The sequence below is a fragment of the Protomyctophum parallelum genome (assembly GCF_964188405.1).
Source record: "Protomyctophum parallelum genome assembly, chromosome: 12".
Taxonomy (NCBI): Eukaryota; Metazoa; Chordata; class Actinopteri; order Myctophiformes; family Myctophidae; genus Protomyctophum; species Protomyctophum parallelum.
Genome location: NC_139712.1, coordinates 32,230,597 through 32,242,831, shown reverse-complemented (window position 1 = coordinate 32,242,831; position 12,235 = coordinate 32,230,597). Strand labels below are relative to the sequence as shown.

The 12,235-nt window shown below is 41.6% G+C and overlaps 1 protein-coding gene across 1 annotated transcript; it reads left to right on the top strand.

The window, feature by feature from the left end:
* The first annotated feature begins 1,990 nt into the window (after nt 1-1,990).
* Nucleotides 1,991-11,636, top strand: pcolce2b (procollagen C-endopeptidase enhancer 2b). Its single transcript, XM_083777847.1, has 9 exons — nt 1,991-2,214; nt 2,527-2,638; nt 3,043-3,298; nt 4,780-4,904; nt 5,308-5,444; nt 5,636-5,799; nt 6,595-6,678; nt 8,635-8,802; nt 9,591-11,636. The coding sequence occupies exons 1-9, from the start codon at nt 2,102-2,104 to the stop codon at nt 9,719-9,721; spliced, it is 1,290 nt and encodes a 429-aa protein (XP_083633973.1). The 5' UTR covers nt 1,991-2,101; the 3' UTR covers nt 9,722-11,636.
* The last annotated feature ends 599 nt before the right edge of the window (nt 11,637-12,235 follow it).

Genomic DNA, 12,235 nt, shown 5'->3' with positions numbered 1-12,235 from the left:
GAAACAGTGCAGGTAGGTACTTAGTTGTACGACATCAATTTTATTGAGTTTATTGTCATGTATCACATACTGTCTTTCATTTGGATTATATGTAATTAATCATAGGGCCCCATACAGACACATATTTTACAGATGATCCATCTGTGACACTGAAGTAGGCCTACAGAGAGTTTGGCGTTAAATGTGATAATCAGCCTGGAGCCTGGAACAAGATGTAGGCCTATATAGGCTGGCCTACTGATTTACTCTAATTAATGCACCATCCCAGACAGTCATTGCCATCTATAACTTTGCCCAGTTCATTTCCCCAGTCTTTTTGAGGGCCCAGGCTCCTATACAGGTTAAATGTTTGTCTTTAGTTCAATGTTTGTTTAATAAACGCCATTGACAATGAAGGGAAAACTTACGTCATTTTGTAACTCATTACGTCATATTGTCTCTATTGTTAATGGCATTTAATGTTTGTGTTGGCACCGTTTGTTTTACATCACCATTACATCACCTAATCAACATGAGTTAGACTTTAATATATTAGCGCCCCTCACTTCACACAGGTGTGATTTGTTTTATTTAATTTGATCAAGAGAGGCTTCTGTATGGTATAATGGAAAATTCAGTGAGTCCATTGAGCCATTCTCATTCATGGGATGGGAATGTACGATTAATGTAAGATTGATTGAATGTACAAGATACTGAATTAGGAGGGATATTTGGAAAGAAGCATTGTTTAGTTAATCAGATTTTGAGAATATAAAGGCTCCAGACCTGACCTCTTACATAAAGAAAAGGCCATCAGTTCTGGGAGTGAGTAAGATACGTATGTTATCCTATTGTCTGTGATGTAAGTTCAACATCAGCCCTTAACTTTGTTGATTGGGATCTATCCTTGGCGCCCTCCTTTTTCCCTAGTCTAATCTACACCAAAGTCACCAAAGCTCTTTGCAGAGAATATAGCCAATCTTCAACTACCGGTAGGTCTACATCTCCTGTGATGTATTGACAAAAAGGAGACTAGATAATATCATCTGGAATTTTGGATATCGTTATTGTGATATGGCATGTGTCTTTTCCTGGTTTATGCTTAAATCATATAGTGAAGTAGCCGATCTACAAGCTCACAGCTCATTGTATCATGCACGTATGCTTGTACATCTGCTATTTTTGTAACTTTAAGCCAGGCATACTGAGAGGGTGACCCATTTGTAATCAAGGGGGCAGGCCAGACAGGGGACGAGTTTATTAAAGTCCAAAACATGCATTCTACCCTTAAGCAATAAGCATCTCAAACCTGGGGGGAACAATTACTCTATGGAACAAGGTCAAAGGACTCCCCCTGGTGGTGTACCCATGATCATCACTGACAGGCAGATCATCAATAATTAACAGTGTTTTTTTACTTCATAAAATATCATACTCAAAATAAATGCTTAGGCTCAATTAAATTAAGCATGCTACTGTGATACTGTACAAGTACAACCTATTATTAGGTAAATAGATAATTAATCTCTGAGATCCAGCAGGTGGTGCCACCTCTCTCTCTCTCTCTCTCTCTCTCTCTCTCTCTCTCTCTCTCTGCTTTTGTCTGTATCAACAGGCCTCTAGAATTATTTGGCATAAGCCAATTACTTGGCATGGGCTCATAAATGGGCCAGTGCCAGTGTATTTGATGACATATTTTATTTGTATTGAAAGAGTTTAATTAAACATCCTCATATTACGGATTTCTGGTCCAACATTTAAATTGGCCTACTCTTGATTTCCCATTAGGCTATATCTGCCACGAACCTGGTCATATTCCAACTGAAGTAGGCATAATCTATTAATAAAGTCAAGTTTCTTCATGCCACCCCGGCCCTTGCAGGTTTGCACAGTGCATGCCAGGTGCAGTAGTCTACAGTAGAGACCCCCCACACCCCTCCAGTGCGTCTTTTATCGCAGGTTTTTGGGAAAAGGCAGCTGCCTGCCTGTGCTCCCTCCCTCCTTCCTCACAGAACAAACGCTATATTCATCTGCTCCAGTTTGCAGTCACCGAAACTCCCTCCACTCCAGGAACTTTTGGCCCGGATACTTTTCCCCACCGTTTTGAGCTATACTGAACACAATGTCATCTATGCCACGGGACTCCGTTAGCCCTACAATGTGGAGGATATGCAGTCTTTTTTGCGCATGGATTCTACTGTTTTTGACAGAGGTCTGTGCACAGACTCAAAGGAGGTATACTTTTATTCATATTTTAATATACTTTAAAGCCTTTATGAATGAGCAAGGTGTCAATTAATGATCGTATTTTGTAAGGTAGGCTACGGAGCGAGGAACAGCGTCAGTTGTCAGTCCAATCTGGAGTTATTTAGAGAGGAATCTGCAGTTGGCACCACTGCTTCTACTCAAGACGCATGGCGCATGGCGAGGATAATTATTATGTTTTCTAAGGCTGCCTGTAAAATGTGTATAGCTGTTTTGTGTCTACTCTACTGGTTACATTTTAGAGATGTAGAAAAGAAAATAGAAACATTCTTTCCCCCCCAGACAAACATTCACGTGCGGCGGAAATATCACAGGGGATGATTCGGGCGTCATCGGGAGCCAGGGGTACCCAGGGGTGTACCCCCCAAATACCAAATGTGTTTGGAGGATTACTGTGAGTCCAACTTGAAATGTTTTGATGTGATCAAATTCCTAGTCCACTCGACAAATATGTCAAAGGCACTATATGTGGGAAATTGGAATGAAACAACAGCCCAACTTTATCCTTGCCACACAGTTACCACTAAAGGCAGTAGTTAGTTTATCAAGCTGATAACATGGCTGCACTGATTAGTGGAAAAGTATAGCTCCACAGGTGCAGATCTTGTTATTAAATAGCCTATACCTATTGTTAAAAAGTCAAGCATGGTAAACATGGTCAGTCTATTCAATCAGCAATAATAGGCTACCTTCATGTTTCTAGGTAGACTAATAATTCTAGATACAACTGGCATGTTATTATGACTCTTGTACTCCACTTGAAAGGACCTTGATATTCTTTGTGAATCCATTGTCTAGGTCCCTGAGGGCAAAGTAGTGGTGCTATCATTCCGCTACATTGACCTGGAGAGTGACAACATGTGTCGCTATGATTATGTGGATGTCTACAGTGGCCATGTGAGTGGTCAGAGACTCGGACGCTTCTGTGGGACATTCAGACCCGGCGCACTGGTTTCCACGGGCAACAAGATGCTCATTCAGATGGTATCCGATGCCAACACTGCTGGGAGTGGCTTCTACGCAGTCTACTCTGCAGCTAACCCGCACGAGAGAGGTAAGCACTATAGGTGGATCATGGATATGGTTGTAGAGAAGAGAAAATGAATGTGACATTTACTTAACTTAAATGTTACTGTTGGAATAGTGTGGGTGCAAGGTTCACATACACACTGAGCCACGTATGCCCCTGCTGGCACAGGATCAATCACCAATGTGACCCCCGTTTCCCCTGCTTAAAAACAGAAGGACATTGTCCACCCTCCTTTCAATAACTGTTAGGGATAATGAATCCAAAGCATGCATTCCACACTGAACTGCAGTTACTATATGTACAGTATATTATGCCTCTAACAAAGCATGTTGTACACTGTACAGAACCACAGATACAACGTGCCGCCAGTAAAACAATCTGATACAGTCTGACCCCCTGACCGTGTCAGCAAATTTACAAGGCTGTTAAACATGAGCTGGCCCAGAGAGGTCATAGCATCTTAGGACTGCTAATCATGGCCATACATTTACATCTTTCTATAAAGTTCACATTTATTCATAATAAATCACTTAATAGCACCGTAAAGTGGAAGTATAGGTTTATTTCCCCCCCCCCCTGTTTATGGCTTCCCTTTTACACCAGATGAGTTGATTTAAGGGTGCAGGATCTGGATGAAAAGGCAAGGAAGATCTCAACAATTCTCACAGTATGACGTGGAATTTCTCATGGGAAATTCTTTTTTTTTCTTTTTTTTTTTGAGCTACAGTGGAAGGGACAGGTCAGTATCAGTCAGAGTTGAACCATTTTTGTAACATTCTCCGGTGTCGAGAAGTCTTGCCCACTGTTTTGTATGGAATTTTAATGGCGTGCCTGTGGAATTACCTTCCTACAGTATCTGTAACCATTACTGACCAAGGAGTTGACAGCTGTAATGGACCATGTCTCTCACACAACAGATGGTAGTTCATAGAATGTTCACACTGTCCCAGTGAGTTGTCAAAACTGCAGAACACAACAAGTCCTCCATTTGTTACGTATCTATTTCTGTCACTGTGGTTAGGTTGTAGCCTACTTGCCGGAGACCCAAAAACATTGATTTAAAGTGCAAGTTTCAAAGTAAATGCTGCCACGTTTTTTTTGCTGCCACTGACAGATCTCAGTGCTCGCCAGTAGAAAGTAGAAACAACATACAGTATGTGGTTTTGAAATGATGTCTCTCAGATGCTTGATGGGATCAGAGGCACGCAGAAGGCTTTTTTACGAGCTCAGTACACAGGGGACCAAAGAGAGTAAGCAACTCATTAGGCTGCTCGTTATAAAAAAGGAGAGCACTGATTGTGGTAGGCAAGTGTTAAATTACAGGATTATGTCATCTACAAACGTACACATCACTCATGCCTTCAGGGACTTTTTGGAATCAAGTGTCATATCCTTTGGAATTGTTTGTCTTCTTTATTAATTAAAATACAATCCAATCAGACAATCAATCAATTAATTAATCAATTAGCCAGATTTTCACCATGATATGTTTCCTCCTCTTCCAGGGGACCAGTACTGTGGCGGTCGCCTGGACAAGCCCTCAGGGTCCTTTAAGACTCCCAACTGGCCAGAGAAGGATTATCCCGCTGGGGTTACATGCTCCTGGCACATAGTAGCACCAAAGAACCAGGTCAGAGATTGTCATGTGAATGTAACTAATTTCAACAATATCAGTCTGCAAAATGCAGAGTTTGATTCTAAAACGCTGTCCATTTATCGGAAAAATATATCATTCAGTAGTTGCTACATAGAGAATCCAGTTAATCAAAGGAGTGGGATTTTGACAACGAAGAAGTTAGTTACTATGTTTTAAATGTATCTAATAGGCCTACATTATTTGCTTATAATGTAGCCTTCTATTAATCATTTTCTAAGATTGCATTTTCCTTTTTCAGAGAGCCATGTGTGTAATGGTTGTGGAACAACCCTCCACCCAGAAAATGATACGGCACGCCTTTTAATCAAATAGTCTAGACTAATATAACTGTTTGTGACACAGGATATCCTTTTTGTGGCTTGTCCTCTGTTTGCAGATTATAGAGGTGAAGTTTGAGAAGTTTGATGTGGAAAGAGATAACTACTGCCGCTATGATCACGTCTCCATTTTCAATGGGCCAGAAATCAATGACGCCAAGAGGATTGGGAAATACTGTGGAGACAGTCCCCCAGCGTAGGTGATACTGTGCTGTTCACATACACATTACACACCATAGTAGAATGTTGGCTCCAGAATAGGAATGCTAAGGTTCATGTAATCTCTCAAGAACAGATTCTAAAAGAGGGCGCTGTTTTTTTGCAGGTGGGTTCCCAGATTGGGGTTCATCTCACCAACTCACCATGAATGTTTCTCTTTCTCTGCAGCCCAGTGTTTTCAGAGGGGAACCACCTTCTGGTCCAGTTCCTGTCTGACCTCAGCCTGACGGCAGATGGCTTCATTGGACACTACAAGTTCAGACCCAAGAAGTTTCCCATCACAACAGTGGCCCCCACAACCACCACACAGCCAGTGACCACCAGGCCTATACGTAGGTAGCGCCGCTTATCCCCTCACCAGTGGTCGAAGAAGTACTGCATTTAAAAAAAAAGTAAAACCATCAATACTGCAGTGTAGAAATACTCAGTAAGTCAAAGTCTGGTGTAAGAGTACAAAAGACATCGAAATATACTTAAAAAGTACCAGATTTTCTGTTCGGCAGGGCAAAATGTAATGTCTTTGGCCTAGCAACCACTGTCGATGTGCGCACAATTAGGTATCCTCATGTAATATACGCGCAGATGTTCCTGCCCACCCACACTTACACACAGTGTTGTTGTTTGTTGTGGGGGGGTTATGCACACATCAAACAGATGAATCACAGCTTCTTGTCTTTATACCCAAATCCTTCGTCAAGCCTGGTTATTTATTTTAGCGCCTCCCACCCACAATGATGTCATATACTGTGATTGATCTTTTTCGTTGGCTTATCATCTTTGTCTCCTTTGCCTCCACTAAGAATAACGGTCATTATATTTTTGGTTCTCCCCTATAGGAGTTCCAAGATCCTCTGCTCTAAAAACAGATGTTATCCGCATGCTCCACTTTAAGCATCGGCTACATGTGGTACAGTCAGTGTCTATGAAAATGGAGAGCCTAACATTGAGAGGGCCTCTCCTAAGTAATAGCTAACCGGGTTTTAAATGGGGAACACGCGTACCGTTCAGTACATCCTCGAACGTAGTACGCCAAAAGACCACAGTGGGTCCAACATTACCAGATCTGATTGCATCACTGGCAGGCAAAAATTTCAGTTACTTGATGTTCTTTTTCTGTGTCTCTACAGCCCTTAAGTATTCCGTAGCCCTGTGCCAACAGAAATGCAAGAGACGAGGAACTCTGGAGAGCAATTACTGCTCCAGCAACTTTGGTAAGACTAAGAAAGCCACGGCACTGGCAGTTACAACTGGCAGTAGTGCCTGAACTCGCTATCGCTCACACCGTACCTCTTCAACTTTATAGTTTACTCACTCTTCTAGACATTGCAGATAACGTAACTCCTTAGACAGGCAGTATAGTGAGGAGCATGAATCCGAAATGGAGAACAGATAGTCCAAGATTCCCATCAGTGTTGGCCATCATTGCATTTGCAGCTTACAGTCCAAAATATTGTTTTCTTTTGACAGTCCAACATGCATTGCTGGCTTTGCTGCTTTGATCTGCCTTTTTACATCTCAAAAGCGTCCTTGATAGTCTGTCACGAGATGTACGAGTGTGCAGGACATAGTTACCCCCAGAGTAAACACACATAGCACACACGTGCGCACGCAAACAGACACACACACACGAACACCCTCTGACTGTAGGTAAGCGGCTGGCAAATGAACGTGTCGATTCAGTGCTTGGTTCACTGCTCTCGTCTGTAAGGTTTTTTTCCTGCAGGGGATGTTTACCACATGTTGTGAGATTGGCATTTCAAAGAGAGATCACACAGATTTGACTAGGAAATGAGCGCAGGCTGGCAATGGTGGTGGTGGCAGATGTGGACAAGCTAGCTAGTGTGATGCAGTTTGCAGATGCAATAAAGTACGGTACGGTAAAGTACGGTACCAAAATGTGTGATGCAACATATGGTACTTTAAGTACGTTATGTTGCATCACACATTTTACTGTAGGTAAAGGACTGCAATGGCAAGAGGGTAGGCATGTAACGATATCATCATCATCATACTATAATTCTAACAATGTCTGTCTGCCTGTGTGTCACTGTGACTGCCGTAGCTCCTTACTGCCTGCACCAATCACTCCCACTTTTCACACAGGCATTGACCATATGAATATGGAGGGCGTAACGAAGCCCTTTTTTTGATTTGACACATTAATGATTATTAATGAATGTATTAGTCAATTACAAACTCACCCGGGCGCAGTACCCCCCACGGCCACAAGGGGGGGGGGGGCAAATATCTCACAACGGGTAAGGGCTAGTATCATAAATCGATTAAAATCGTTGCAAACTGGTGACAATTTCAATCGTGATTAAATTTGAATTTGAATCGCACAGTGGCGTAAAAAGGATCTTTGTAAAATAATTTATCAAAAAAATTGTTTTCAGTAATTTACTACTGTATTGAAAAGAGCATAAAGAAGAAAATTGAAAGAGAAAGAAAATACTGGATTTGTGTAAGAAAAAGAAAAAGAAATAAAAGTATTGTGAAAATCGTGATTCGAATCGTATCATGAGTTGAGTGAATCGTTACATGCCTACAGGAGGGTGTCAAATATATACCGGTATCTATCAAATCTAGAAGAACTATTTATGGACCTACAAGCTCACAACACCTCACGTCGCAATAGCTGAAATGCGTTCATCAGACTACTGTGCACTTTAAATAAATCATCATCATCAGGTTGTGAGAGCAGACTACCGTATATGGCAATTTAAAAATCTACTCAACACTGTCGAAGGCATTCAGCCGTTACACAATACATTTGTTGATGGATACATGCCTGTGCAATAATCACAACCCTTCACATGACCAGTTTCTGATATCTTTATTCTTTGGCAATGTGTTAGCCTGTCTTTGAAACTACATTCAACCTGCTATGACTGTAGCAGCTATTATACACACCTGGGGGGGACTATTACCGGTAATTAATCTTGACTGTTTCTCAGTTAGCTGGATGATTCTCTCTTTCATGCCAACAAGTCTGATAGTATGAAAACAATCACAAATCTGCTCCATCCTCTCTCTGTATGTGTGTGTGTGTGTGTGTGTGTGTGTGTGTGTGTGTGTGTGTGTGTGTGTGTGTGTGTGTGTGTGTGTGTGTGTGTGTGTGCGTGCGTGCGTGTGTGCGTGCGTGCGTGCGTGCGTGTGTGTGACAGTAATAACTGGAACAGTCATCACAGCAGTGATGCGAGGAGGCAGTATGTACGTCACTATCTCCATCATCAACGTCTACAAAGAGGGCACCTTGGCCATCCAGCAGGCTGGCAAGACCATGAGCACCAAACTTGTCATCTTGTGCAAGAAGTGTCCGTTCGTCAGACGAGGTGAGTTTTACCGGGTTAACTGTTCAGATTTAATTTGCTCGGTTTTCATCCAGAAGGAAGTTTTTTGTCCGTATCCAACAGCAACAGTCGTTATGTAACAGACCATTTTAAGTAGATAACAGTAATGTGAAAGCTGCCGATACTCCCTAAAATGCTAGTATCAACCAGTATGCCAGTCTATGCCAGTCTGATACCACGTAATGTATCACATTTACAGTAATGAATTATTTTGTATTTTGACTGTTTTATACTCATACTTTATGATTTTACCAACTTATAGCTGCACTTTTGTATTTATTCTGAGATCAGTGGTTATATTTAAACTGGACCCCTATAACTGTCTTAGATTTGTTTAAATTACACACTGGTATCGGATCGGTACTCTGTATTGACCGATATGCAAGTTATATCGGAAACAGTATCAGGAAGGAATATATGGCATTGGTTAATGGTTACATCTCTAATGTTAATAAAGCTGTGTGTTAATCAGACTGTTCTGAATAGCGTAAGGACTCTGAGTTTGCCTTCGTCGCGGCGATGGCGTCGAGCTCTTTCCACGGAAAGCTTACGCCAGGGGCGTGAAGGTGAGCGGCACAACTCACTGTCCAGATTGACTTGAGTCACTCGTTCCATATGTTCATGACATGCGACGTGTAGAGATACGTGCATGCTAAACATATGGAATGCAGACGTGCTGCTCAGTGGAGGAGATGCTGACGTGTGGCCTTGCCTGAATGTCTCTGCCGCTCCGCCACTGCATTCAGGCTATGTGTGTGTGACCCCACCAGGCTTGAACTACGTCTTCATGGGCCACGTGGACGAGGACGGGCGGGGGAAGATCGCCCCGCACCACTTCGTCATGGCCTTCAAGACCAAGAACCAGAAAGCCCTCAATGTGCTGAAAAACAAGCGCTGCTGAGCCTCCTGCTCGACCCGAAGCTCTCTCCACTGGGATTTGCCGTCGTCGGCCAGGAACGGGAAGGATTGAACAAAATAGTTGGTTGATCACTTGGTGATATACTGCCTGGTCCTAAAGGGAGATATTAGCTCGTTAATGAAAGTTATCAGAGCACTAATACGCAAAATGTCCATAGCTCTTCGGTATGAATAGATATGGGTAGCTTTATATTTATTAAAGATACTGGGGAGAATTAAGTCATCTTCTTTCACTGTTGCTGTACCTTTACTTTGGCTTACACTCCCTTACAGTAACAGTACCTACTGTGTTTTGTTGATGTCTTTCCATTTTGAGACTAGACTCTAAACTGATTGGCAGTGAATTCAATTGACATCTCTAGCCTGGGCCCACTCACTCTTCCCTATTTCATGCCCATTATGGCCATAGAGAAAGAAACGATAAGATGTACTTTATCCTCCATGTAGAATGAGTATGACAATACACAGGAACACGTTTGACATGCATAATATGTATCAGCTTGTCACACTGGCCTCTGCTAATGCCTTGTGACAATACTGTAGGCTACTGTGTATGTTGCTCATTCATTCATTCTTCCAGGCTCCACTAGTTCTGTTTTCCATATGGGGTTGTCTCCTTTCAGCTGCTGATTCTGTATTATGCAAAATGTGAAGAATTAGTGTAATCTCATATCATGTTTAATGCATTTTTATGCAGCAAAAGATGAGCGATATTACTTGGAAAGCACAAATTGAAATGTTTGTTCAAGACGCTTCGAGGAATCGCATCAGGAATCATATGATGGTGGACTGATTTCTGTAGGAACATTGACAGTGTGTATAATCTGCCTTTAATATCCTGCGTTCAATTTGAATTTGACAAGACATGGGACATATAATTATGTGGTGGAAATACGTGCAATAGATAATATATACTAGGACTTTGATGGATTTATTTTTGACATGGTGGTTTTATGAGAACATATAGAGGCCCTTCGTTCAGCCTCAGCTTCTGTCGTTACAAGAATACTTCACCCCCAAAATGATTGATCCATTACTCACCCGGTGATGCCTTGAGTTCTTGCGAGCGCGCATGCGTGTGTGTGTGTGTGTGTGGGCGTGTGCATACGTGCACGTGTGTGTGTGTGTGTGTGTGTGTAATTCTTCCACACGGTGAATGAAGAAATGAAGACTCCAAAAACAAGAAACAAAAGAAAATGCTTCAAGAGAATAATGGTGCAGGGATTAACAACAGAAAACTAAAACAACACAGTTCTCAAGAGTATAATCCAAGTGCCTTAATTGTTGTATCCAGTCTGTGTCCTCATTACATCCAAACACACTTTTGTGCTGATTTAAAACACTTGTCTTACGGGATAAACAGCCTCGCACTACCAAGGAATGCACTACCAAGGACTACCTGGTGTTCAACACAGCTGAGTTCACACACGTGTGAACGATGTGTGCGTGTCGTTTGTGCATGAGACTGTAACTATACACCTTACGCTTGAAACCTGGCGTGCAAGTGTGTGTGTGTGTGTGTGTGTGTGTGTGTGTGTTTTGTACATGGATTGAATACAAGAAGCATTATACTGTCAGAGCTGTGTAGGAGTTTATAAACCCGATACTTTTTTTTTTTTGCTGTTGTTAATCCTTGATGAATTGAAGAAATGAAAGGTCTATTTTCTTCATTCACTGTGGAGGAAGGTGACAAACACACAGGGTGAGTAATCAAAGTATTCATTTAATGGACGCAAAAAGCACGCCCGTCAGCGCAGTCATTCTTTCAGTGTACTTGTTTTTAAAACTAGATATATTAAATGTTTAAAAAAAAGTATTTTCATATGAAAAAGTCTGTGAATGTTATTTATATTTAAATTCCTTTTATCATCTACCCAAATAAAAGCCTTCAAAATAAATGTTTGTTTGCTTGTTTGGGCTCGAGTTAAAATTGTCATTTGCCTGATGTTAGTCTGATGTTACGAACTTGGCCTAGCTCATAACAATCCTGTGTCCTGTCATCTATTAAAGAAAGTTAGCACAGTTTTGCTCTACTATAAGCATGACACTGGGTAAAGTCTATACAATGTGAGCCTCACGTGGATTGGACCGCTGGGGTGGAAGTTGGAACAGATGGCTGCATTCTGTTTTGGAATACCCATCTAGCAAAAATCAATCAATCCATTTTCATTAGAGCAATCTACAAACCTACAACGCAACATTCAGCACTTTCTCTTTTCAAGGCAACAGCCATCTCATTTTTGGAAATCTTTATTTGAGTCTTTTTTCCCTCCTTCTTTTCTTACAAAACAAGTTGAATTGGCTGAATATTAATATTATGTCCCTTCATGAGTGCTTTGGAATATATCAATATTTTTCCAGTTAATATCCAGGTTTTAAAAGTCGCCCTCCATCTTTGAGGACTTGAGTTTTTCAACATGCTTGGGTCAAAAAGACGTCCCAGGATGAACGAGAAGCAAGAGATTGTTTTGTCAGCACTAGGGTGGGACGGCGAGTA

Coding starts and splice junctions, on each gene's coding strand:
- pcolce2b (XM_083777847.1), top strand. CDS start 2,102: ATGTCATCTATGCCACGGGACTCCGTTAGCCCTACAATGTGGAGGATA. Junction 2,215..2,526: donor TGTGCACAGACTCAAAGGAG/GTATACTTTTAT, acceptor TTTCCCCCCCAG/ACAAACATTCACGTGCGGCG. Junction 2,639..3,042: donor AATGTGTTTGGAGGATTACT/GTGAGTCCAACT, acceptor TCCATTGTCTAG/GTCCCTGAGGGCAAAGTAGT.